Source organism: Leuciscus leuciscus (assembly GCF_965113295.1).
Source record: "Leuciscus leuciscus genome assembly, chromosome: 17".
NCBI classification, from domain to species: Eukaryota; Metazoa; Chordata; class Actinopteri; order Cypriniformes; family Leuciscidae; genus Leuciscus; species Leuciscus leuciscus.
Window position 1 is genome coordinate 20,130,686 of NC_138741.1, and position 27,048 is coordinate 20,157,733.

At 36.7% G+C, this 27,048-nt stretch overlaps 1 protein-coding gene across 1 annotated transcript in view; it reads left to right on the plus strand.

Annotated features, from left to right (window-relative positions):
- The first annotated feature begins 6,581 nt into the window (after positions 1-6,581).
- Positions 6,582-27,048, plus strand: part of abhd12 (abhydrolase domain containing 12, lysophospholipase) — a 28,737-nt gene continuing 8,270 nt past the window's right edge. The window contains exons 1-7 of the mRNA XM_082144162.1: positions 6,582-6,721; positions 7,760-7,910; positions 19,398-19,519; positions 23,440-23,545; positions 24,549-24,668; positions 25,398-25,428; positions 26,984-27,029. Coding sequence (XP_082000288.1) covers positions 7,762-7,910; positions 19,398-19,519; positions 23,440-23,545; positions 24,549-24,668; positions 25,398-25,428; positions 26,984-27,029 — 574 coding nt within the window. The 5' untranslated portion in view covers positions 6,582-6,721; positions 7,760-7,761. The remainder of the gene's footprint in view (positions 6,722-7,759; positions 7,911-19,397; positions 19,520-23,439; positions 23,546-24,548; positions 24,669-25,397; positions 25,429-26,983; positions 27,030-27,048) is intronic.

A 27,048-nucleotide genomic window follows, 5' to 3' on the forward strand; every position in this document is an offset into this window, starting at 1 on the left:
CACCCTCTATTCAAAACCCCTCACACCAAATACAAATTCAATGGGCATATATGTATTGAACTAAACTCTTGCCTACCTTTGGGGTAATAATTACTCAGCTTCGTTATTTATTAAACGTAATTTCTGCATCGTGGTAATTCCTGGCATTCGACAAATAAAATCTGATGAAATTTGACCATTAAGGCAAGGAGAATTTTAAAAGAGTCAACACTGCCCCCTAGTGTCATTTATATGTGTAGACAAGTGACTCGCCAGTACTGCGGCACGATTAGGAAATAATTAAATTAGAAAAGAATACAAATAAAAATAGTAGAATAATAATTTAATATAAATAATAGATATTTATAATATATTTAAAATATAATATATATTACAAAACAAACAAAAACACATGCTACTTTTGATATTTGAAATGCTATGTGTCTACAGTTACCTGACATTTCAGGGGTATACAGAACAAAAGAACCGGGTGTGTGAGGTAGTTTAATATCATTCACTGTCCATTTGTGGGTCCTTTTTCCAGGGCTGAGAGAGTACTTAAAACATCATCCTCACTAGTCCCCGTCCATACGCGGCAGGTAAGTATTAATAAAAGGATTTTATTATGAAAACCCAGCAATTATAGTTAGACTCAAGCACCCTCGTCCAGGATCCCACCCCATCTGAATATGAGTCTAAACGCAAAACACTTCTGATTCAATTTGTACAAGCGGCAGGGGTGTATGTGTTATTTTAACAGAGGAGGGAGTGGAGGACCACTCAACTTCAAACAGGACAGGGTCTCTCTGTGAATGTGTGTGTGTGTGTGTGTGTGTGTGTGTGTGAGAGAGAGAGATTTAGGAAGCTTACCAAAGAGGTGAGATCATCAGAACGGCACATCAGTCAGAATTGGGCTGGTTGCTAGGGTGATTGTGAGAGGGTAGTGTATCTCTCTGAAAATGCCCCTTCAGGGGTACTGCCCACATACGGCTCTGTCACCAACAGAATCATGATCTGCAGAAGTGGCCGCTTGACACATTTTCAGCATTGTGAAGCATAATGTTCCTCACCCCTCTATCAGGTAATCCTGTAATTATTTTATTGTCTGATTATTTGTTTATTTAACAGAAACACCCACAACTAACCGATACAAGGGCCTTGAAAATTGAGATGAGAGCTGAAATGATTTAACATGGGCATACAATATCAAGGCAAGGCAAGTTTATTTATATAGCATATTTCATACACTTTGTCAATTCAAAGTGCTTTACATAAAAAGGAATACAAATAATCACAAAATAAAAGCAAGGAAAATTAAAACAGTTAGGCCTATTCAAAATGCTTTACATAGAAAGGAATTAAAATATCACACTATGGCAATTCAAAATGCTTTGCATAGAAATTTAGCACAAAATAAAAGCAAGGGAAATTAAAACAGTTATAAAAGGAATTAAAAGAGATAAATGATACAGTTATAAAAATGAATTAGTAGTATTTGTCTCATCCAATTTTCAGTGCCATTTGAGTTTAGAATCAAAAGGAGGATGCAGAGATAAAATACAGTGTAATCAGTCGGATGCACAGTGGCACAGTAGTCATTCATTAAATGCACAGCTAAACAGAAGTGTTTTGAGTCTGGATTTGAATGTGACCACTGTAGGAGCACATCTGATCTCTTCTGGAAGCTGGTTCCAGCTGCGGCTGGCATAATAGCTAAAAGCGGACTCGCCATGCTAGAGTGAACCCTTGGTATTTCTAGCTGATATGATCCTAATGATCTGAGAGATCTGTTGGGTTTATATTCAGTGAGCATATCTGCAATGTATTGAGGTCCTATAGGCCATTGAATGATTTATATACCAGTAATACTTTAAAATCAGTCCTAAATGTACAGTAACTGGGAGCCAATGTAAAGACCTGAGGACTGGTGTGATATGTTCATATTTCCTGGTTCTGCTCAGAATCCTGGCGGCAGCGTTCTGTATGAGCTGCAACTGTCTTATGGTCTTTTTGGGAAGGCCAGTGAGGAGTCCATTACAATAATCCACCCTGCTGGTGACGAAAGCATGAACAAGTTTTTCTAAGTCTTGTCTGGAAACAAAGCATCTATTTCTTGCAATATTTTTTAGATGATAGTATGCTGATTTAGTTATTGCTTTGACATACTGAAGCTAAGGTCTGACTCCAGAATCACATCGAGATTCCTGACTTGATTTTTAGTTGTTTGACCCCTAGAGTGAAGGTATGCGTTCACCTTGAGAACTTCATCTTTGTTTACAAACGCAATGACTTCAGTTTTGTCTTTGTTTAACTGAAGAAAGTTTTGGCACATCCAACTGTCCACTTCATCAATGCATTGGCACAGGGAGTCAATGGGGCTGTAATCATTAGAGAATAGGGCTAAGTAGATCTGTGTGTCGTCTGCATAGCTGTGGTAAGCAATTTGGTTCTTTTTCATTATTTGGCTCAGTGGGAGCATATACTGGTTGAACAGGAGTGGCGCAAGAATCGAGCCTTGAGGGACTCCGCATGTCATGGATGTCCATTCAGACTTATGGTCTCTTATACTCACATAATAACCTCTCCCATCTAAGTATGACCTGAACCAGGACTATCCCAGAAAGCCCGACCCAGCCTGTCAAGAAGTATGTTATGACCGACAGTGTCAAATGCAGCACTGAGGTCGAGTAGTACCAGAATTGATGTTTTGCCTGTATCAGTATTTAAACGAATATCGTTTATTATCCTTATGAGCGCTGTCTCTGTGCTGTGATGTGGTCGGAAACCAGATTGAAAATTGTCAAAGTATCCATTTGAGATTAAGAATTTGTTCAGCTGATTGAAGACAACTTTTTCAATGATCTTGCCTATGAAAGGAAGATTTGAGATTGGTCTGTAATTGCCCAATATGTTGCTATATCCAGATTGCTCTTTTTCAGGAGGGGCTTGACAACTGCAGTTTGTCGCCATGCAGACTTTGAAAAAGTCCCATAGAGAAGTGAGGAGTTTACCACTTCTAGATCTGCTTCTAAGCAGTTTAACACACTTCTGAAAAAGGAAGTGGGGATTGTGTCAAGGGCACAGGTTGATGTTTTAAGGTGCTGTACTGTTTCTTCCAAAATCTTACCACTAATTTCTTCAAAATCAGACATAGTAACTTTCTGTGGATGTGGTCTGATCTGTCTGACCTCAGTGCCACACGAGGATATGCTGATCGCCTTCAAATGCTGTTCTTTTGAACTTTCTATTCATTGAAGAATCCTGAAAATGCGTGTCACGACTTCCACAAAAATATTAAGCAGTGCAGCTGTTTTCAACATTGATAATAATTAGAAATGTTTCTTGAGCACCAAACTTCTTAAAGGGATAGTTCACTCAAAAATGAAAATTCTGTCATTAATTACTCATATCGTTCCAAACTCGTAAGATCACAAATTAAGGAACACAATTGATGAAATCTGAGAGCTTTCTCTTCGCTCCATTGACAGCTACGCAACTGAAACTTTGCCACTTCAAAAAGTCCATAAAGAAATAGTGAAACTAATCCATATTAATTGAACGGGTAATTCCAAACTTTCTGAAGAGACTTTATCGCTTTATATTCTTCGATAAAAGATTGAATTTAGGCTTTTATTCACATAAAAACAGTGAATAAACTTAAACAGAAGCTCAAACGTGCGTAACTTCGTAACATGAGAATGAACCTCATTTGTTCTCGCACGCCAAGCAAACAGGTTTGAGTTTCAGTTTACCACAACTGATTTATGAGTTAATGAATGTTTAAATGTGAATAAAAGCCTGAATTCAATCTGTTTATCATATAAGGCGATCGTGTCTCTTCAGAAATGTTTTATAAATTCACATGGATTAGTTTTACGATCTATTTATGATCTTTTTGAATCGTCAAAGTGTCAGTTGCGTAGACTGTCAATGGAGAGACAGAAATTTTTCAGATTTCGTCAAAAAGATATTAATTTGTGTTCTGAAGATGAACAAAGGTCTTACGAATTTGGAACGACATGAGGGTGAGTAATTAATTATAGAATTTTCATTTTTGGGTGAACTATCTCTTTAAGGATCACGTGACACTGAAGACTAGTAATGACTGCTAATAATAATATTTCACAATATTACTGTTTAGTATGGTGCTGTACTGTATTTTTGATTAAATAAATGCAGTCTCAGTGACCATAATACTTTCAAAAACATAAAAAAAAAAAAAATCTTTTGAATGGTTGTGTACAGTATAGGACAGAGTTATGCTCAGTGTTATGCTCACTGAGACTGCATTTCTTTATACTTTAAATAGTGGCCCCAATAAGTATTTGGACACTTAAGTCACATTTGAAATGAATAAATTTCAATGCAGAAATAAAATATCAAACCAAGTGGCAAATAACAAATTATTTTCTTAAAACTACAGTAACTTCCGCACTGTTACTTCAAAGCCATTGACTTGAGGTCATTTCATACATCACATACATTTTCACTAAAGAGTCAAATGTTTGTACACTTTAGTTTTAAATCAATAATGCAATTGGCTTTGAAATATAATATAATATAATATTTTTACATTTAGAATTTTTAAGGTGTGAATTTAATCTTTTTTTGCTAAATGTTCTGCTTGAAAATCCTGGTTACTATCCTTAAAAACATAAGGAATCTTCAAGTGTGGCTAAAGCGTAGCCTTCTGCCATACAGCTCTTGACCACAGAACAATAAGTTTTACTAAGAATATTGAAACTGTGGCAAAGCCTGGACAAATCGGCCAGAAGCTTGTTTTCAAACTTTCCATTCTTCTATTCATGGGAACAGTGAAACATAGATGCTGTCATCCGGATATTCTTTCTGATAAGCCACTGTAATTACTGGAATCAGAGATCTATGTTATCATTAGCTTTGTGCGCAATGAAGAAATTAAAAAAAATGAAGAGAAAGAGTGACAGTGTGAGAGAGAGAGAGATGAGTGCAAATTTAAGGGCATTGAACCCCTCCTCATCACTTGCCACGGTTCAATTCAGATTCTAATACCATAATGCAGTTTTACTGGGAGCTGAAGCCTGCAGATTGTTCTGATGGGCATTGTGAGTTTTGATGGCTTAAATGAGTAAAAAGTCAGTGTGAATGCAAATGTACTTTGTTAGTGTCACCATGAAAATGGCAGCATGCCTTTTTAATGCCTTATTTTTACAGCTTTGATTATAGGTTGGGTATTCAAACAAGTGAATGAGAAAACAATGAGCAGGCAATCAGGACTTCATAAAGCAGAGAGCAGCATGGGACAGATTAATGAGAGTGCGTCACACACATACCCACTCAAGCAGCCTTTAGAAATGACACTCATGCGTGTGACATATTAAAAGAGGGCTTGCACTTTGAGCGGAGATGTGAAAAGGATCAGAGGACCGTTAACATGTAATTTAGAGCCCAATCTGACTGCTGTTTGCACAAAAGCAACAGAAATTCTGTCATCATCAATATGGAGAGACTTTTCGCGAGTCACGTCAACCCTATAACGCAGACAAGAGGAACAGAGGCTTCAATGGACATGGATGGCTCATACACCCACATGTCACATACAGCAGCGTTCAGATGAACAACAGTAACTGCTTTTAATTTGGGTGTTAAAAACAGTCTCAATGAGAAGAATGGCTTCAGGAGAGAAAAGCACTAGAGCTAATGGATGGGAGAAATGCTTTCCTATCGACTGAGTATTATATCCCTATAACTCCCTATAACTATAAAATCAATCAGCATGTATTTATTCAGACTCTTTATTTAACAGTGTGTTCCATCAGCCAGGGTTTGTGAAATCACAAATAAAACAGTATTTGTTTGGCTTAGAAGCAATAAGTAGAAGAAGATTATTGAGAATATGTTTGCCATATGATATTGTACATTTGGTAGATTCTATGACAATTATCGTTGGCATTTTTAAATGTGAGATATTAAACCAAACCAATCCAGGCAGGTGGGACACTGTTATGTAAAAAGGCACAGAGGATGTGTGTCCTGAGAGTGTTGTCCATGTTAAAAGCCATCCTTTTTTTTTCTTTTTTTGTGTGTGTGTGAAAGGAGTTGGGTGAATTGATTGCCCTGCTTCACAGTGAAACTGCAGAGAGAACAAAGTGATGGTATACTGCCACCTTTTGCCCAAAACAACTCAAAACCCAACGTGAGGCTACAGAGAGGTGACAAATCTGATCTATGTGCTCAAGATGATCTGTTACCACATGGGTAGAATTATATATATTTTTTTTCAATAATGACAGTAAATATAAAACAGAGGAAATACAAGAAGGAATAAATTTCCTTTAATTTAATGTCTTAAATTCATTAAATGAAGATAGAGGGCGATTAACTGCCCCTAAATGTAAATATGTTTCTACTAATATATTTTCTTGAACATAGATTTAATAAAAAAATATATAACATGCCTATCTTTTTATATAAAATGTCAATTAATAGCCTATAGGGCCAACTTATATATTCATACATACATACAACATTCCCCCCCCACACATACACAAAAAAAAAAAAAAAAAAAAAAAAAAAAAAACTCGTAAAATTTGAATATTTTGCCACTACTTTAATGGCAGTGTGGAAAGAGGTGCTTGCATGTTCCTTCCGCTGAATTGTTTGTTGTGGTCACGTGAGAGGAAACTCATTTTTTAAAACTTACTAGTGCACGCGTCGTGTCAAAACACATCTACAATGAAATCTCATCAGCTGGGATGACCAGGTTAGGTTTTATGATTTATATAATTACAGAGTTCCTGACTACAGCTTCATATGCATGGACTTGGATGTTTATAATGTTTTACATGCATAGCCAACTGATTTGATCCTCGTGCTTTAATGTTGATGCGTTTACGTCTGTTTTGCTAATATATGGATGTATATTTCGAGTTTTAAAATGCCGTTTATTGCATATCGTAGTACAGTACATGTACAGTGTGTATTTCTTTATTTTAACATCGACCCGCCGCGAGTGACGGTTATGTCGATAGTTAAACTATTTAAAAGATATATTATATGTTGCTCATGTAACTTAGTTACTAAATAGACGAAATCTAAGACTTGTTTGTTAAAAAGGTGGCAAGATCTCTTATTGTCTATAATTACACGAAGACTGACATGTTTTAACATAGATGTGTCAAGTGTCAACCAGTAAAGCAGGATGAACATGTTTGGTCTGTACGGAAGTCTGGGTTGTTGCCAGATCTTTTCAAATAAAATCCCTAAATTTGCTTTGTAAAAATGTAACATTTTTACATTAAGAAAGCGTGCAGCGACCTCTAGAGCTAGAATGCAAGCAGTTATTGTGACATATTAAGAAAAAATATACACAACAGAAGCGACATGGCAACCCTACACTTCACCATTTAACTGAACAAGAGGGGGCGCTACAGCTCTGTGATTAGTGTTCGGCGGAACAGAGCGCTGTGTGATTGGCTGTTGACGCGACGGAGTGGGCCGAGCGGCGGTGTGCGATTGGCCGAGTGGAGGGACGGAGGGGGAAAGGCTGAACTGATCAGCTGGTCTCTGCAGATATCTGACTCCTACAAAACAATGTAGGGAGAAAAAGTGCTGAATGACACAATTGCCGGGAGGAGAAACACCGGATCACACAGACCGTTGCGGAACGACCGGATCTAACACGGTTGCAAGATTTTGCCCGGCCTTGCCGTCTGATTCAGAGAGGATACGCGCAGGACTGCAGTATAATATTTCCTGTCTCATCTGTGTTACTGTTTACCTTTGCTGTTTCACATTTCAGTGATGCGAAAGCGAAAAGCGAACGAAGATCATGACAGCTCGTTCACGGGTACACTACTGGACGGCTCCGATCTAAAGCAGTGCCACAAAAAGACAGACGCTGCTTCTGATCCAGGAGGATCTGGGACAGCGATGGGGAGACGCTGCAGGAGGTGAGACACTGATGACCAGTTTATATCAGTATAAGTTTCTGGAAAGCTTGTTCAAGACTTGTCTTTGCTTTACATAAACTTATACAGTTCCATGGAACCCTAGTATGTAAAATAAAATAAAAAAATAAAATAGCTGTATAATAACTTTCATGAAGAACATTAACAATTATGCATTTAGCTAGAAATCTGTTAATAAATACTGTTTTATATACAAATGACAAGATATATGCAGTAAATCTTCTCCGATGACTCCTGTTTGGAAAGCCTGGCTCAAAGTTGTTTTTAAGTTATGTGTTTTCAGTGTTATCTTGTGTATTTTCAGCATAGAGTTCCGTTTGATGTTTGTTAATATGATATTACATGCATTATTGGCATTCCTCTGAGATCCTAGTGGTTTTAAACTCTTATGAGGCACAGAGCCACATATATTATTCTCTATGATTGAATCACAGTCCCATGTGACTCTCTTGAGACTCTAAGGCAGAGGTCTTCAATCCTGCTCCTGGAGGGCCACTGTCCTGCAGAGTTTAGTTCCAGCCTGCTTCAAAACAATACAAAGGTGTGTTTAGCTGATTCAGGTGTGTTTGATTAGGGTTGGAACTAAACTCTGCAGGACAGTGGTCTTCCAAAAGCAGGACTGAAGACCTCTGCTCTAAAGGGTATTTAGGCTGTTCCATTGCAAAACTAGTTCAGTAACTTCTGGGAGTAGTGTGAAGTGATTGTAAGTTTGGGATGTTTGTGCAAAGCTTAAAAAACATGTGAAGTCAATGCGGCTTTTATTCGACATCTTTTAGCTTTGAGTCCCGTTTAATCTACTCCTAAATGTTGACAAAATACACTTGTTACACAAAATATACAGATATGCGCATTTAAAATTTATAAAAACCCCCCCCCCAAAATGTTGATGACTCATCCTGCTCTTTCACAGATTTTTTGTCCAGTCATATTGGGTTTATTTATTAAATAAAACACAAGACCAATCAAGATCAATATCTCGTCCAAACATCCTGTCTCAGTAAGAAATGTCACAAGAACTTTCATGAGGTGTGATCTGTTCGCACGAAGTGCACAAGCACCTCAAGAATCATGTTACACTTTTTTTTGTTCACTGTAACTCAAATTCCAGTTCAGACTCCACAAACCCTAAAATGTTGTTTTACAATTCCATTGTTTAGAAATTTGAGGCACAAAATTCTAAGTATTGTGCTTTTTGGGAAGTAATTCATGTGACACTGGTCACAATCTTTACCGTTTTTGTTTTGTTTTTGTTTTATCGCACTGACCTTGTACATAGTAGCTAAAGTATTTCTGTCTCAGTCGAGTGGAAAGTTCTTAAAGCCAGATTTGGAGTCCACCGGAGATCCCCTACATGCAAAAAGAGAGTCAGTTTTCTAATGCATGGTTAAGTGGCAGCAAGGTGATATCATCTGTAGACGTACTCATGCAGTTCATGTTTTTTATTTATTAAAATAATGGTAGATTACATCACTGTAGGAGGATGCAATAGTCATGTTCAGCTGTTGTCCAGGCATATCTCTGCTCAGATTATAAGGGATATTATTAGGCCTTAAATGCAAAGGTTCTAGAAATTTCTAAGGAATAACTAAGGTGTGTGTTAAGTGATGTTATTCTTCTCGGCCAGTACTTGCTCTGCAGATGAAAGTGGGAGGAAGGTGGGGCATTACTGGACATTCTGGTCCAGCAATATGGTGTTAAAACATTGTACACTCAGCAAAGAAACAATAAGTACTGCCAGAATATATTGCTGATTGGGAACCTGGAGGAGTTCCTACAGATCAATGCTTCTCAGCTTGTGGGTCACAACCCAAAAATGCTTTTAAGATTAGAGGATTGTATTAGGTTTTATTGTTGCCACATCATGTGGAAATACACACTGCTTTTGAGTGAATTGCCTGTGACCTTTGACCCTGGAGGACAGGTAGAGACCTATGCCTCATGTTTGCTTAATGTTGCACTACCATTCAAAAGTTTGAGGTCAGTAAGTTTTTCTTTTTTCTTAAAGAAATAAATACTTTCATTCAACAAGGATGCACTAAATTGATCAAAAGTGACATTTATAATGTTATTAAACATTTGTTTAAAATAAAAAATGTGTACTTTTTTTTTTTTTTTTTTACTTTCTTAGTAAATTCTATATTCTGAATCTATATTCTTAGATCAAAGTATATCACAGTTTCCACAAATATATTATGCAGCACAACTGTTTTCAACATTGATATTAATAAGAAATGTTTCTTGAGCACTAACTCAGCATAATATAATTATTTCTGAAGGATCATGTGACACTGAAGAATGGAGTAATGATGCTGAAAATTCAGCTTTGACATCACAGAAATAAATTACATTTTAAAATATGTATGGAAAACAGTTGTTTTATAGTTGTTTAATATTACTGTTTTTACTTTATTTTTGTTCAAATAAATGCAGCTTTTGTGAGCATAAGAGACTTCTTTCAAAAACATTTAAAACCTCTTACCGGCCGCAAACTTTTAAACACTAGTGTATGTGAATAGTGGCTATTAGAAATAAGCTAGAGCTCTGATTAATCTGATTCATAGTTGGATTTAGCTTTATAAGGAAACGCTTACAGCTCTTAACTACAATAATGTTACAAATTATTGCAGTTAGTTTCTACTGAGCAGTTGTTGTGAAAGATTCCATTAAAAGATTGTAACTAACCTGTAAAATGTCCTGTTATAGAAGACGTTGTTTGTCAAATTAGCATGAAACTCTTGCAGGAAATGGTATGGTAAAGTTCTACCATCACATCTCATTTGAACTGCCACTCTACTATTGCACTGTATCCGATGCCGCAGTAATCGGACTCTCCTCCGGTGCTGTATGGGTCTGGGGTATTGGGTGCTGGAGCCGGTCATGTGTCCGACACAGGAGCTGCCGCTGGTTAGTCTGGTTGCAGTGACCTTTGTGTGGCTGGCCGGTTTCAAGGTTAACAGGGTCAGATCAGCTTTAATTCACAGGATCTGTGAAATTAAGTAAATTAGCTGAAATCCCATGTAACATTTTAGACATGGAAGTTAAAGACTTCATTACATTGCTTGAGGAGAACAGTGTTGACTTTTTTTTTATTGAAACAGGATGGTTGGTAATACTTTGGTGTTTTTTCTTGCTATAGAAAATCATACATTTAAATACATATGTCTGTAATTTTTTTAACTAGCATTTAGGCCGTTTACATCTGGTATTAAGATGCGTTTTCGTCGACCGGATCACAAGTGGATGATGCTGTAAACAGGTGTAAACGGGTTGTTTACTATCGACCACTTCCAGAGGAAGTCGAAAACGCATTTGACCGGATTGCTTTCATCGTTTTCTAGTTTGAACAGCCACAAAAGACGGCCTACTCTCCTCCTACTGACCTAATGCGTAAACATTAAGGGAAGCACGACGGATTTAAACTTTGTTGGCTGAAGACCCAAGTTTGGTTTGAAGAGGAAAAACGTACCAAGCACAATGTTCTCTCACCATTCCTGATTTCTAACACGCTCTCACCGTGTTCGGTGTAGTCTTTCCACTGTCTGTGCAGAAATGAAAGAGTGGACAAAAGAGACGGATTAAAACATCAGGTGCAAACAGGAATGTGTCTCCCTCGTCTGCTTGTGAACTGATCGACCAAAACATCTTAAAATCATCTAAACATCTACAAATCTTAATACCAGGTGTAAACAGAGCCCAAGATGACTTAAAGTCGACATGAAATGAAAATTCACTCTTGTTTTCTAAATGTTATTGATCTTATTGCCAACTATTCATCCATGCATGTTTCACTTGTACAATTTTCTTTTGACTCTTAATTTTTTTATTAAAATATCAAAACTCGATAAAATTACAGACTTCTCTCTGTGATGCATGTCGGACTTTAATCATTTTGTCCGCTTCCCCTTTCTTATAGTCGACTGCTCGGATTCAGATCTGCCTCCGTACAATCAACAATGGATGCATAGAACCATTTCATTCAGATGTACATCACAATATGGACGAAAAGATCTGTTGCTACTTCCGTTACATCTTGCCTAAAGCTAAAAGGCATAAAAAAAAATCTCTTGATTTTACGGGGGCAAATTTAAATAGGTTGTTTTTGGTTGCATTCCCTTGTTCTTAAAGACATTCATCTCAAGAAGGGGTGGCTAGCCTTCAGCCTAAATAATGCCTGTAAACCATGTCAGTTATTCACTCTGCACATTTCAACCTGAAATTCTGGTCTTTTCTTCCATCCTGGGATCAGGAGCTCTAGATCAAATGTAGACCCAAGAGGCGTCCTAATCGTGACAATTTGGTGTCTTATTTTAGCTCTTCCTTTGAAAGTATGTCAGGTTTGATTGGAAAAAGAAGTCTTGACAAGGTTTCTTCTTTTGAAATCTTTTTTTAGATTTAACAGATCTTGACAATGACTTATTGGAGAAACATGCTAAGAGTGTGTTAACTCTTTCCTCCAGCATTTCTTAAGAAAGTTGCCAGTCACCGTCAGCATTTTTTTTAATCATTTTCACAAAATTTTCATGGGCCCCAGAATATATTCTTGTATGAATATCTGAACATGCAATATATCAAAAGAAAGAACAGAGCCTCTGCTTTTAAAAAATATGTATTGTTTTATTCTTAAACTATTTTATTCTGTCTTCGTGTATTCTTTTATGTGGTAAAGTTTCATCAAAAAAGTGACATTTTGAACAAAAAGCTTAGAAAATCGCATTTTGTCAAAGACTGCGACGTGCTTAAGCAATGCTTCTATGGTTTGTTTCTGCTTCTTTTTCGCCTGTTTTGATCCGGAGATTCTGTACTCTTTCAGAAGATGTGTAATAAGCGCCCCTTACCGTAAACAGTGAAAACATGGATTGCCTGAAGATTCCGTTAATGCCTGGGAAGCATTGTGTCAGTTGCTGTAAATGAGATGGGTCACGATGGTCTACTAGTCATCCAATAGCCACCAGTTCATTCAGGTTTTCCTTTAGTTTGCATGATAACAGTGTCCTGATACACCGTTTGCACCCTCTCAAAGATTTCATCTTCACTTCTACAGCCATACACATGTTGATCGATGTATTTGGCATTTGCACAGTGTTTTTGCCTGTCAAAAAGCTTAAAATATTGAATAAAAGCTTTTATTCCTCTATTCTGTTCCATCAGCTTTATCTAGCTGTTTTTGAGCGCAAAAACATCAAGTGACTCGAAACCAGCCTTTTTATAGGCACCCCACTGATTTGTTGATACTGAATATGTTGTTTTGCGCTTCCACAAACTGGGTTGGTGAAATTGCGGTGGTGTTTCTTCATTAGGGTGGTTTGAAGAAGACTAATCTTGGGTTAGACAGAGCGGTAACTAACTCTGGCATCACTGTCAAAACTGCTCTTCCAACCTCCGCTGAGCGGTCAGAGACACTCATTAGGGCGAGTGAAAGGGAGGAAGAAAGGAGAGAGGGGGGAAGTAGAGAGCCTGAAATGTAGCACGTGTCTCTCTCATCCTTAAGAGTGCAGTGTCTACAGTTTCACATACCCTTCACGTGCCCGTCCAGACTTAACTCATCTCAGGCCATTTGCATTATCGTGGAATAGTAATGCCAGGGCAGACTGTGTGTCTTGCAATTCCATATCAGCTGTTGTTTAAAAACAACAGGAAATCCAAACTGATTGACCTTTTTTTACTTCCTTAATAAATGTCATTGGTCTTGTTTGTGAGTTGTGAACAAGAAAGGCTCTACACACAGTCAGCAATGATTCATTCATTCCAAGAAACAAAGTGTTTAATAAGAGGGGAATTACCACCCTAAAGCTAGTTTCCACCTAAATGCGTCACATTACACAAGTTAAATGCATTTTAAATGCCATTTCATTTTGTCTAATGGGAGAAGCTAACCGTTAACTTACTGTATAATGTTACCAGAAGATCCAGCTTTTGCTGTGTTAAAAGCATGAAGGCATTAGTGTCCTCTTCCTACGCCAAGCTGTGTTGTCTCAGTGTCACCTTAGTGCTCTCAGAGAGTCCTGTCCCTCAGACCTGTCATAATCTATTACATGTAGCTGTAGCTGCAGGTTGGTGAAAGGGCTCCACTTTTCTCTACTTCTACTGCTTCTTCATTCTTCACAGTTTAACCTTCAATTGCAAGCCTTTCTTTGTCTCATGTCTAGTCCTTTTTTATTATTATTTCTATCAGAATTCAATCAGATTCAATCAGAAGTTTCTAAAAATAGTGACAGTAAAGACTTTTACATTCAATTTTGCCATCATAGGAATAAAGTACATTTACAAAATATATTAAAATAGAAAGTAGTACTTTTAATTTGTAACACTATTTCACAATTTTACTGTTTTTATTTTACTGTAATCATTTATTTGATTTTTGATCAAATAAATACAGTCTTGGTGAGGCATAATGCTGCATTTAAACCGCAAAGCATAATGCACAGATCTTTTGACCATATACATGTTTCCCCATTTGTTTATATTCACTTAAAACAACTTCGGAAGCACAAAAGGAGGAGCGATGACAGTGAAGGACGAGAGAGGACCAGGCCTGGTCTATTTGACGTTATGTTTTGATTGTGTGTGGGGCAGTCGTCCGTGAGGGGCTGCCGCTTTTACTTTCGTTTTGTGTTTGTTTATTTTATATGATTAAAGTTGTGAAATGCTCGCAGGTTCCTGCCTCCTTCTTCCCTGAATAACAAACCATGTTAAAGTTGCGTTTACACGTGTGCAACAATGTACAATCTATGTCAGACATGAATAAAAACTTTTTATTTTTTGTGCCAGTGTAAAAGCAGCCCAAGAGACAGTGTGCTGCACTGCTAAGGCAAATGCTGACCAAGTATTTGAAGGTTGAACATGTGACCTCACTGGCTACTGATACAGCAGGAATCAATCAGCTGTGCACTATAAAGATGATGTGATTGCAAGCAGGTTGAGTTAGGGACTTAGTTTCATGACAGAACTTTGTATATGTGTTCTTAAGTCACTCCAGACATTGTATGTCTGTCAGAACTCTGACCACTTATTGATCATGGTCACTGATAGAGCAGGTATTTGGCATTTGGTGGTCTACTACCAGACCAGGATATTTAGGATATTGATTTGGGTAGCTGCAGCTGAGAGCTCTGAAAGCATATCCTCTGCCACTTAATAGCTGTTGTCTGGTACCCGAAGACACGAGACAAGCCTTTGGCGTCCGACAGAAAGAGAAGGAAGAGACCAAAAAGTTTTCCTGAGATGTCTTGAATCTGGCTTAGAATTGAGTGGAAGTGATCTAACTGTGGCTTTCAAGAAATAAGGGCTCACAGTTTGAGGTTGGCAGAGAGGATACACTGGTTTTGTTTGGATTTAGAAAGATGTCTTTGAATCTAAAGCCCGTGGGATCTGTCAAGAACACGTCAAACCTGCAGAACGTAGCCTGACTTTTTTTCTTCTTCTGTGGAACACAAAAGAAGATATTTTGAACAAAAAGTTACTGCGATCCAGTGTTTGGATGGTAAAATTCTTCAAAATATCTTCTTTTGTTTGCTTCTCCTATGTTTATGGTGTTGTATTGTAGTATGGGTATAAAATGTTGTTCATTTTGTTTCTTGCATACTTCAGTGTTCTTGTGTAATTCAGTCCTGAAGTTAATCCTAAAGTAGGCTTATCGTTTAGTACAGCAGGTTCTTATTGCATGTCTGCTCTGGTAATACACAGAATCATGCATCTGTTCTCTGTCAAATACAATGACCTGAAAATGACCTAATTATTTATTCATGTAGAATCAGACGTGCATTTAAGGTTTCACTTTTCCTGCATTGTTAATGCCAGCAGGTATATATAATTACACTAAAATGGCTAAATGGTAGTCAAACAAGTGCATAGTTTTATCATTTGAGCATTACTCATGTCACTTTAGGAGTTTAGACTGATCAATGAAATGTGGAGGTATTCTCTTATAAATACTGAATTAATAGCTAATGAGTTGTTAATGGGTTATTGAATAACTATGATATTCTTTTTAGAGATTAATGTCTTCATATAGTATTAAGACAGCCAACTGCTGCCACTCTGCAGACTTTAAATAAACTCATTAGTGTTTTTATTTTAAGGATGAAAAATAAATGTTCATCCCTTTCCATTTTAAGACTTGACTTGGGGATTTCAGATTGTAAAGTGTTACTGTGTGTGAGTGTTTGTATGTGTGGGTGTAGTGTGTTGGTGGTGATCATTTTTAGAGACTTACATCCTGTCCAATGCAGAGACTGAATCACACATACACACAAATAGAGCTGAATTACCAAGATTTTGCTCTAAGGCAGGTCAAATTACAGTTAAACAGCAATGAAAAATGAATCATTGTGTGATGCTCAACGATGTCATGGTAAACCGAGTAGACCTTCGCATCTCTTCAAGTACTCTACCGTTCAAAAGTTTGGGGTTGCTAAGATTTTTTTTTTACTGTTTTTGAAAGAGGTCTCCTCTCCTATATTCACCAAGGTTGCTACTGTTTGATCACAAATACAGTAAAACAGTAATATTATAAAATCTTGTTAGAATGTGAAATAACTGTTTTTATTTTAGAATTAAAAACGCAATTTATTCCTGTGATGCAAAGCTGAATTTTCAGCATCTCTTCAGTGTCACATGATCCTTCAGAAATCATTCTAATATGCTGATTTGCTGCTCAAGAAAAAATTCTTATCATTATCAATGTTAAAAGCAGTTGTGCCACTTTATATTTTTGTACCCTACAATATATTACATGAGATTCTGGTTATACAGACACACTGTCTGTATAATGCACAAGGCAGACAAATGTATGTGTGCAATCTGTTTGAGAACGTGAACCATTCTTTATTAATCTCTCAGTATTCGAAAGGATTATATGCATTATAATTACATATCATTTTTAGACTTAATTCAAATACAGACAAACTTTCTGTTATCCAATCTGTTAAAAATGTTATCCTATCACTGTTCATATTTTTTGCCAAGATGTCAGCATGTTTTCTCAGCTGAAATGTTGGTGCATCTCTAATTCCTTCCCATATTTTTGCTCAATGCACAAGTCAGAAACTCTTTGTCCCAGTGCAGACTGGACTCCTGATGCCCAGACAGCCGTAATAATGCCCATATGGCATTGGATCAGCATGGCTTAACATATTAGTGTTACCCTGAAGGTTTAAAGCTCTGGTTAGGATGCTCTGTGCAAACATGAACCTGCAAAAACGGCATGTACAAACCCTGAATTGCACATCTTATCTAATAACCTAACCAGTAAACACATCTTGAACATCTATCAAGCCACATAGACAAACAAATGGCTAGTTCTACTACATAATAATGTGTATATAATCAGCAACATCCTAAAAGGTAACACACACACATAAACGGCACAATGGCAGTATCTATGTAAGCACTGTACGGTAATGAGTCTCAGTGCAGTCTGTGTGTGCTGTATTTAGCTCTGTTGTTACACAATAGTCTTGCTCTCTCTCTTTATCACAATCACCTTGCACTCTCACACACAAGCAAAAACTCTCAAACGGACCACATTGGCACAAACACACACACGCTCAGATCAGACCTTCTGGTGACCAAACGTCTTATCTCTGCAGGGAATTTGAGATCAGCCACCTGCATTAATCACCTGGAATAAGTATTCAAGTATAATGCAGTCAGAGCTGTGGCTTATTGGTTGTTGGCGTGCTAACACATTAAGATGGGAGAAGAGGATAGAGAACTCACTCACATAATTTTCTGTCTTCTCTCTACTACCCCTTTCCATATATTGTTGCCGCAAGCAATTGATTCTATTATTCAATTTGTTACAGTTTATTTTACATGTAAATAGAAATTTAAACCTGTCTTTAGTTCTTCATACTAGTCATTTACAGTACTATTTGATCAAAGTTAGCAGGTGTGATCTGAAGGAGGCAGAGGAAAGGTCATAGGGATGTTTAAATGTTGTGGTGGAACTGATCCAGGATCAGCCGGATCAAACTGGATGCTCAGCTCTGGCTGGCTTCCTGGATTATTGCTTTGACTCTACTTTCCCCCTGTCTGGGATGCTCTCTCACCTATCTTTATGTCCTGTGATTAGATTTCATATGACTTTATGCATTTACTGCAAAGAAATTAAAGTGTATCTATACACTACTATTCAAAAATTTGGGGTTTGTACGATTTGTTATTGTTTTGAAAGAAATCTCTTATGCTCATCAAGGCTGCATTTATTTGATTAGCATACAGTAAAAACAATAATGTTGTAAAATACTGCATCATTACAGTTTAAATGTGTTTAAATGTATTTTCCCCTGTGATGGCAAAGCTAAATATTCAACCGCTATTACCCTAGTGTTCAGTCTCATATGATCATTCAGAAATCATTCTAATATGCTGATTTGATGCTCAAGAAACATTTGTTATTATCAATGTTATAAATTTTGCTGCTTAATATTTTTTGTGGAATTTGTGATACCGTTTTACACTGTGTGTGTGTGTGTGTGTGTGTGTGTGTGTGTGTGTGTGTGTGTGTGTGTGTGTGTGTATACAGGTTTATATTACATTGTGGCGACCAAATGCCCCCACAAGGATAGTAAAACCTGAGATCACCTACATTGTGGGGACCAGGTTAATAATGGGTTAATAAACATACAAAATTATATATTTTTTGAAAATGTAAAAATGCAGAAAGTTCTGTGTGATGGGTAGGTTTAGGGGTTGGTGTAAGGGGACAGAATATACAGTTTGTACAGTATAAAAACATTATGTCTATGGAGAGTCCCCACAAAGATAGTGAACCAGACGTGTGTGTGGTTTAAGTAATTATCTGGTCATGAGTAAGGTAGGAAAATTCCTCTCTCAGTTTAAGATGCAAAGGAGGAAATGAAACAAGTTCAATACAGCAGCTTTTCACCACAAACCTCTTAGCACTGGAAATTCACAGTTTAATCTGTATATCAGCCAGACACACACAGACCTTACAGTATAGCTCAGGGCAGTAAGTCAGACAGGGTGAGTTTGTTCCTCTAAGTGATCTATCTCCTGCTTTCTCTAATTTTAATCATGACACTTTATACTCCCCGGCACAATTTAGAGGTCACCACTGGCCACAAAGATGCACACTGTCTGACCTCTGAGTGTGAGGGAGACCGTGAGAGGACAGGCCTTGTTATGAGGACCATTAACTCTTCATTCCCAAACCAGCACTTTTGTTCACATCTTGTACTTACACATGGTAAACCTTCCATGTGATTTTATTACAAAAAACATGCTTTAATATTTCCATAATATATTCTTTAACTGGCCTGAAGTGTTTTAGCCCATCAAATGTGAGGGAATGTTGTTCTTAACCAATTATTGCAGGAAAAAATAGAACTTGGTGTGTGGGACAATTGAATTTTTAGATATTTTTTGTTAATCTGTAGTACATTAATGCATTATGTGTGTTAAAGGAATATGTGTTTTATATAATCAGTTCTCTCTTTGTTCTCGCAGGGGTGGTCTGATGTGGAGGTTGAGGAGGATACTGATCTGGGTGCTGGGAATCTATATCGCTATCCCTGTTATCATCAAACTCTGTCCAGCAATACAAGCAAAATTAGTATTTTTAAACTTTGGTGAGTTTGCTTATCCAATCTTTTCAACTTGACCAAACTATATATACATTTTGGGATGAAAGCCAGATGTTTGCCATATACTTAGGGCATTCTTTGTATACTTTGGCATTTAGACAAGAGTTTGTGTGTGTGTGTGTGTGTGTGTGTGTGTGTGTGTGTGTGTGTGTGTGTTTTGGATATACTTTTGTTGTCTTAAACAAGTGTTTTGGTCAGTCTTTGTAAACTTTGATATTAATGTCAGTATGTTTAAACTAAACTCATTCTCGTGAGTATGTTTTGCAATGCCCAGACCAATCATTTTTCATTTGCATTTTGTTATTCAAGCAAAGCTGCCACGTAAAGCTGTCATTATTTTGTTTGCTGCATCAATTTCTGTTGATGTATAATTTAATACAGTAACTTGATGGGTCAGTTTCCATTATTATCTGCTGCTGCAAGGACAAGCTTAGGGCAAAACACCTCAAGGGAAATGTAGTATCCAAGGAGATTGTTACACTGCATTTTCCCCTGTGAAATATTCAGCATGCTCAGAACAACTCTGAAGACACATTCAGTCACACACACAGTCATCAAATAAAAACAGCATAGTGCATCTTCATAAAATCAAATATTTTGCCTGTTTCGGAGTTGAGAAATAATAACTACACTCTGTGGCATTTCAAAATTTATGAAGAAACTTTTTGGATACAAATGTGAATTTTTTATTTTGTCCTAATTTATACTTTATGTACCTCTTTCATGGTAATTTTACAGTTTGAGGTTGGTAAGATTTTTTAAATGTTATTGAAAGAATTCCCTTTTTAATATGTTGATTTGGGGCTCAAGAAACATCTGAAGCTGAAGCTGCATTGTTGACGGATTATTGAATAGAGGACAGGGTGCTGTTTTGGCGCACCTCCTCTTCATCCCTCGCTCATAGCAGACTGACGGTTGGAGGGGAGTGGTTAATGTTATTCTACCCAAGCCATCAAACTGACATCATCAGAGAAGGAACGCCATTCCAGAGCAGAAGCTAATTTTGATTAAAGATTACCACAACAAACTATTTTTTCTGTGGATTAACTTGCACAGGTTAATTGTACACCACAAGACTAGTATTGTGAGCTAACAAAGCTAACTACACCATGGTCCCGCGACTTCAACGTAACCACTACTAAGCTTCCGACAACTCTTTCAGTTTTTATCTAAAACATTTTCCCAGAAAGTTTGAGTTAGAATAGTTTATGAGAGCACAATTATAAGCATAATAAATCGGACTTAGTTGACCTGTTTGGCGTGAAAACACTTAATCTCCTCGACAGCCCCTGTAGTCCCATTTATCCACTTGTTAGCAGCACCCTTTTCAAGACAATGTATTTTGTCGTAGAATACAACGTGAAAGTGTCTTGAGCTTGTGTTCACAACAGACCTTATTTCAGCCATTTAACCAAAATCCCATAAAAAAAACAAAAAAACATTGACTTCGGGACAATGGAACCAGAAGTGCTAACTCGTTTCTGCGTTTTTGGCCTACAAAGTGACGTCATACCTGCACCACTCTATTGTCTATGCATATGTTGTAGTCTTTGAAAAAAACTTGATGATGTCATTAATTTTATTCAAAATTTTGCTTTTTTTAATGAAACTTACCCATATTCAAGTATTGCTAAACAAAGAATGAATGAAGCTAGAATAAGATGGGGTTTTTCTTAATCAAAAATGATTAAAAAATGCTGGTGGTGGCTGGTAACTATATATATATAAAAAAAAAATGCTGGCGGGGAAAGAGTTAATGAATACAAAGTATAATTTTTTTAATTTGAAATAGAGATAATTTTTAACAATGTAAGTTTTTACTGTCACTTTTTGATCAATATAATGCATCCTTGCTGAATAAAACTTAATTTCTTTCAAAAATCCTACTAACCCCAAACTTTTGAATGGTAGTGTACCTGTGAGTGTTCAGTAACGCTGATCCACAGTCTCTACTTTGTCCTCTTGTACTGAAGCCTCAGCACCTGTTTTTCAACATAATGTATTTTGGTATATAAAAGTGTTGTCAATTACAGAACAGACTCTGCTGGACATCATGACATTAATAAGACATTTCAAACATTAAAGTTGGATACACAGTTGCAGTTTGGGTTTATAGTCAGCGTTTTGTTTAGCCTGGCAAGCCAGACCCACATCAAGATGTTGGTTTACAACATTACATTACATTTGCTGCCGCTAGGGTGCGTCTAGATTTCTAGGCTACCTTTTGTTGTTCCGACCAAACAAAGCCGTCATTCATCCATCAATCCAGTTTAAATGCCCACTCTGTTCAACGCTGAGATCCTGTCTCACTTCAACAGCCTCTCACATGTCTCTCGGTTTTATCAGATTATTCCTATGTTGTCACATCATAGTTTCATTTCTCTGATATTAGTCATGGTTTTATGGTGTTTTGGGCTGATGTTAGCATTAGCATTGTCAGCAGTGTCACACCGCTTCTGTCAGCTGATGTGTTTCCCCACACTATGTTCTGCTTCTGTTTGCAGTCAGAACTAATAACGGACAGACTCTGTGTAAAAGTGAGACTGTAAGCATGAGACTGTCTCTGCTTTACTCAGAGAGAAATCTGTGACTAAGGTTGGTGAATTTAGTCTAGTCATCAGTCTCCTGAGAAAGCTTGTGGCACACTTTCAGTTCTTAAAAGGCAAACTGAATGTTATTCGTAGGTTCTTGCTGCACAGACAGTCATTATATAGATTCACGTGACTGTTTTCCAGTCTTACAGTGACCAGACTTGCAGAATTGCAAAAACCTTTGCATGAAATGTTTTACCAGCATGAAAACTTCATTTGTAAATGTTCAATAATTATTTATTATTTCATCAAAATGTGTCTTTATTGAAGAGAGTGTAAAATTAAAACTCACTCACTCATCTTAAATCTCATCAGCAGTTCTTTGTATGGAATTTTATAAATACAGTAGAGTAAAACTCTTATGAAGAACTTTTTTTTTTTTGGCTTCTGTACCTTTAAGACTCCTATAAGTACACTACTGATCGAATGTTTGGTGTCAGTAAGATTTTTTTTATGTTTTTGAAAGAAGTCTCTAATGCTCACCAAGGCTCCTTTTATTTGATCAAATATACAGGAAAAACAGTAATATTTTAAAATATTTTTACAGTTTTTCTATTTTATAAATTTTTAAAATTTAATTTATTCCTGTGTTGGCAAGGCAAAGCTGAATTTTCAGCATCATAACTCCAGTCTTCAGTGTCACATGATCTATTATGCTGATGTCTTATATTTATCGATGTTGATAACAGTTGTGCTGCTTAATATTTTTGTGGAAATCAAACTTCCAGGATTCTTTGATTAAAAAGAAAGATAAAAATAATAATATTTGAAATCTTTTGTAACATTAAAAATGTCTTTACTGTCACTTTTGATCAATTTTATGCATCCTTGCTAAATATGAGTATTAATTTCTTTTTTTTAAATCGTACTAACCCCAAACTTTTAATATAGTGTACATTACGTTTGTTATGATTGAATAATCTACAAGTACTAGCATAGATTAAACTGACGTCTATTAGATAAATTGATAAATCTATCAAACAAAATTTGCTGCTATGTAACACAATACAAAATTAAAGTGCATTAATATTAACTGAGCCATGCGGAAGATTCTTGGAGATGTATAAATATCAGTGGTCAAATGTTGAAGGCAACATGACATAAAAATTGACACTATTTAAACTTATTTCGATTTCAACTGACGATTCCATTCTGGTATCTGATGCAGACTTTCCAAGATCCCATCAATTCCCGTTGGATAAAAAAATAAAAATAATTCTGACCTAGTTTCTTTTTTCCATGGAATATCCTATTTAACTGAGAAATGCATCAGCTTCACATTGACTGATTTCTCTCTGTTTCACTCTCTTTCAGTGCGAGTGCCGTATTTTATAGATCTGAAGAGACCACAGGATCAGGGCTTGAATCACACTCACAACTTCTACCTACAGCCGGAGGAAGGAATCAACATTGGAGTGTGGTGAGAACACAGACTACGGCTAAAATACAGACACAGCCTGGCTTACCTCCACTCGCTATCTCTCTGTCCTCACATTCTCTACCCTACAGTTTCTGTCCCCCTCTCTCTCTCTCTGCCTATGGCCATGGCTGTCTTTCTGAAGGGCGCACTTATTGAAACGCAGCCTGTGGCCCAAAGTATGTAAATCCGTAGTGACAGAGGACTGCACGGGCCCGTGGCTGCTGGCCATTGGGTGTGACTGAATGTGTGTGTTTGACTTTCACTGAGTAACATTGGAAAGGGCCATATAAGCCTCCTGGCACTGATGCTTTAGTTTTCTCTCCGTAAATAAGCTCATTTGTGTACTGGTCATATTCAATCTTGAATAGGAGAATCTTTTGTAATAAATTCTTGGTGAAGTCCTGAAAGAGTACACTACTATGTTTGGAGTCAGTAAGAAATGTTATTTTTGAAAGAAACTAATACGTGAAATGAATAATCCAACAAGGATGCATTAAATTGATCCAAAAAGTGACAGTAAAGACATTTATAATGTTGTATATGTATATGTTTTTCAAATAAATGCTGTTCTTTTGAATTTTCTGTTCATCAAAGAATCCTGAAAAAAAAAATATTTTCAACATTGACAACTATAATACTAGTTTCTTGAGCAAATGATTTCTGAAGGATCATGTGACACTGAAGACTGGAGTAATGATGCTGAAAATTCAGCTTTGATCACAGGAATAAATTACATTTTAATATATTTATTTTATACTGCAATAATATTTCATAATATTACTTTTTTTACTGTATTTTTGATCAAATAAATGCAGCCTTAGTGAGCATAAGAGACTTCTTTCAAATACAGTAAAAATTTGACCGACCCTAAACTTTTGAATAAGTAGCACGTGATTCACTATATCAAGTGCAGGAAGCAGTGTTGTAACAGCTGTATGTTCTCTCTCTCTCTCTCTCTCTCTCTCTCTCTCTCTCTCTCTCTCTCTGTCTTTCTCTGTCTCAGGCACACAGTACCTACAGTGATGTGGAGGGAGGCTCAGGCAAGAGATCCTGAATGGTTCGACAAAAGCTTCCAGTCCAATCACCCTGTCATCCTGTATCTCCATGGTAATGCTGGAACAAGGTAAACAAACACTCAGGGACACGGGATCAACACCACTTTCTAAAGCCCACTCAATCTCAAAAATGATTCAGTGTCCGTTAAAGGCCAGTTCACACTGCACCAACAGTTTGTCAGGTTTTGTCGGGTCCGTGTGTGTTACCCATCAGCATATGTTGCTGTTGTTTTTGCTCATTGAACATGTTTGTTGGGTCGTGGAATTGATGTTCTTTAATCTGGTGATTGTCTGTGTTGTTCGCTGTCGGTGCAATGTGAATTGGCCTTAAGGCTGGAATACAATATACAGCTTTTGCCCAGATTTTTCTCACAATTTACAGTCAAGAGTCGTCGATGCTAGTTGCCGATTTCACAGAAAATCGTATTGTGTGTGATGGGCACAGACTCAGATTTTTTGCTTTAGACTATGATTCCAGCCATATGGAGGAAATCAAACATGTTTGATATTTTAAGATATTGTTTTCATTTGTCATGCACCTTGTTGCTAGGAGAGTTTGTTGTGTTCAGAACATGATGTAATATGATAGTATGACGCCCATTTTTCTGTTATCATTTTACAAAGTCGGCAAATGCCGGATGTTTTAAAATCTGTTCAAATTTGAAAAGTCATGTAGTGTATTCCAGGCTTTATAAGGATTCTGTCAAATGCAGTTCAGTAGATGCAGTTGTTTGGTCACTTTACTTGAGTATGTTTGTGTGTGTGTGTGTGTGTGTGTGTGTGTGTGTGTGTTTCAGAGGAGGGGATCACAGAGTTCAGCTCTACAAGGTAAAAAAACGAAAAAACAATTGCCTTAAATTTTCACCGCCATTAAGTTTGCAGTCAATTCGATTTTTTGCAAAGAAATTAATTCTTTTGTTCAGCAAAGATGCATTAAATTGAAAAAAGTGGCAGTAATGTTACAAAAGACTGCTATTTCAAGTAAAGGCTGTTCTTTTGAACTTTCTATTCATCCATGAATTCTGACAAAATAGTATCATGATTTCCAGGAAAAAGCTGTTTTCAACGTCAACAAAAAAAGTGTCTTGAGTATCAAATCAACATTTCACAATATTACTGCTTTACTGTATTTTTTATCAGATAAATCTTTGAAAAAAACATTAAAAAAAAATTACCAGCCCCAAAATTTTTGAACGGTATATTTAAGATTCGAAAGCTCTGTCTGGAGGGTCAAAATGTATGTATTTTGATGTAAGTCATTTCTAGGTTTGGATGAGTATCGAAAATATTTGTGTTTCCAGACTATTGCCCTTATTCAGTTTTCTAAAATATAAAAATTATAATTTCTACAAATAAATTGATCATACAAGCAGAGTTATTTTCCCCATGGCGTTTAGAGCAGGCTGCCAGCGAGCGCTGCCAAAAGATCAGTGCTAGGCTGGATCTGCTGGAGGGACTCTCTACTGTGATTGGTTGTTACAATGAAGTGTAATTATTTGTTAAACAGTGTTTACAAGTATTTTTATGCTTTATCTAACAGCCAATGAAGCAAAGTAAATGGACATAAACATTCCTTCTGTTGCAGCAGGGGTTAAAGGTTTACTGTTATTTAAATTTACATGACAAAAATGAATAACATTGCACTGTTTTAGCATTGCAGTTTTAATAAAATGCTGTGCATTGAACATGTCTGGGTTTGGTGTTAATTGATTTGTTTGAGCTACAGTAGTTAATACTTCCGGCAATTATTTGGCAACCTAATAGTATGTTAACAGCTGGATTTTAAAGGAATAGTTCACCCAAAAATGAAAATTTCCTGAGTATTTACTCACCCCAATGCCAACCAAGATGTATATGACTTTCTTTCCTCAGCTGAAGACAAATTTAGGTTTTGGAGGGAACCATTCCAGGATTTTTCTCCATCTAATGCAAGTGAAAGTTACCCAACGTAAAGCATTTCTGACGGTCTCAAAATCCGTATTTAGGCAGCTTCAAAGGGCTCCACACAACCCCAGCTGACAAATAAGGGTCTTCTCTAGCCAGATAATGAGTCATTTTTAGAAACAAATAAACAATTATATAATTTTTAACTACAAATGCTCACCTTGGTCCTGCTCTGTGAAAGAAAGTCATATACATTTTGGATGGCCTTGGAGTGAGGAAATGATCAGGAAATTTTTCCTTTTGATTTTTTTTTTCCATTTTAAAAATGGTCTGAAGAATCTACAAAGAAGTTCTGGAAATTTGAATCTGGAAAAGTATGGATTTTTTTTTTATTTTTTTTTATTTTTTTATTTTTTTATGGAAAATGAGCAGGAACCCTTTTTTTTATCCATTTGTCTATTTGAGTAATGTCAGACATTTTCTTTTCCTGTCTCTGCAGGTTCTTAGTTCATTAGGCTACCATGTAGTCACATTCGATTATAGAGGTATGTTGGGTGTCATTTC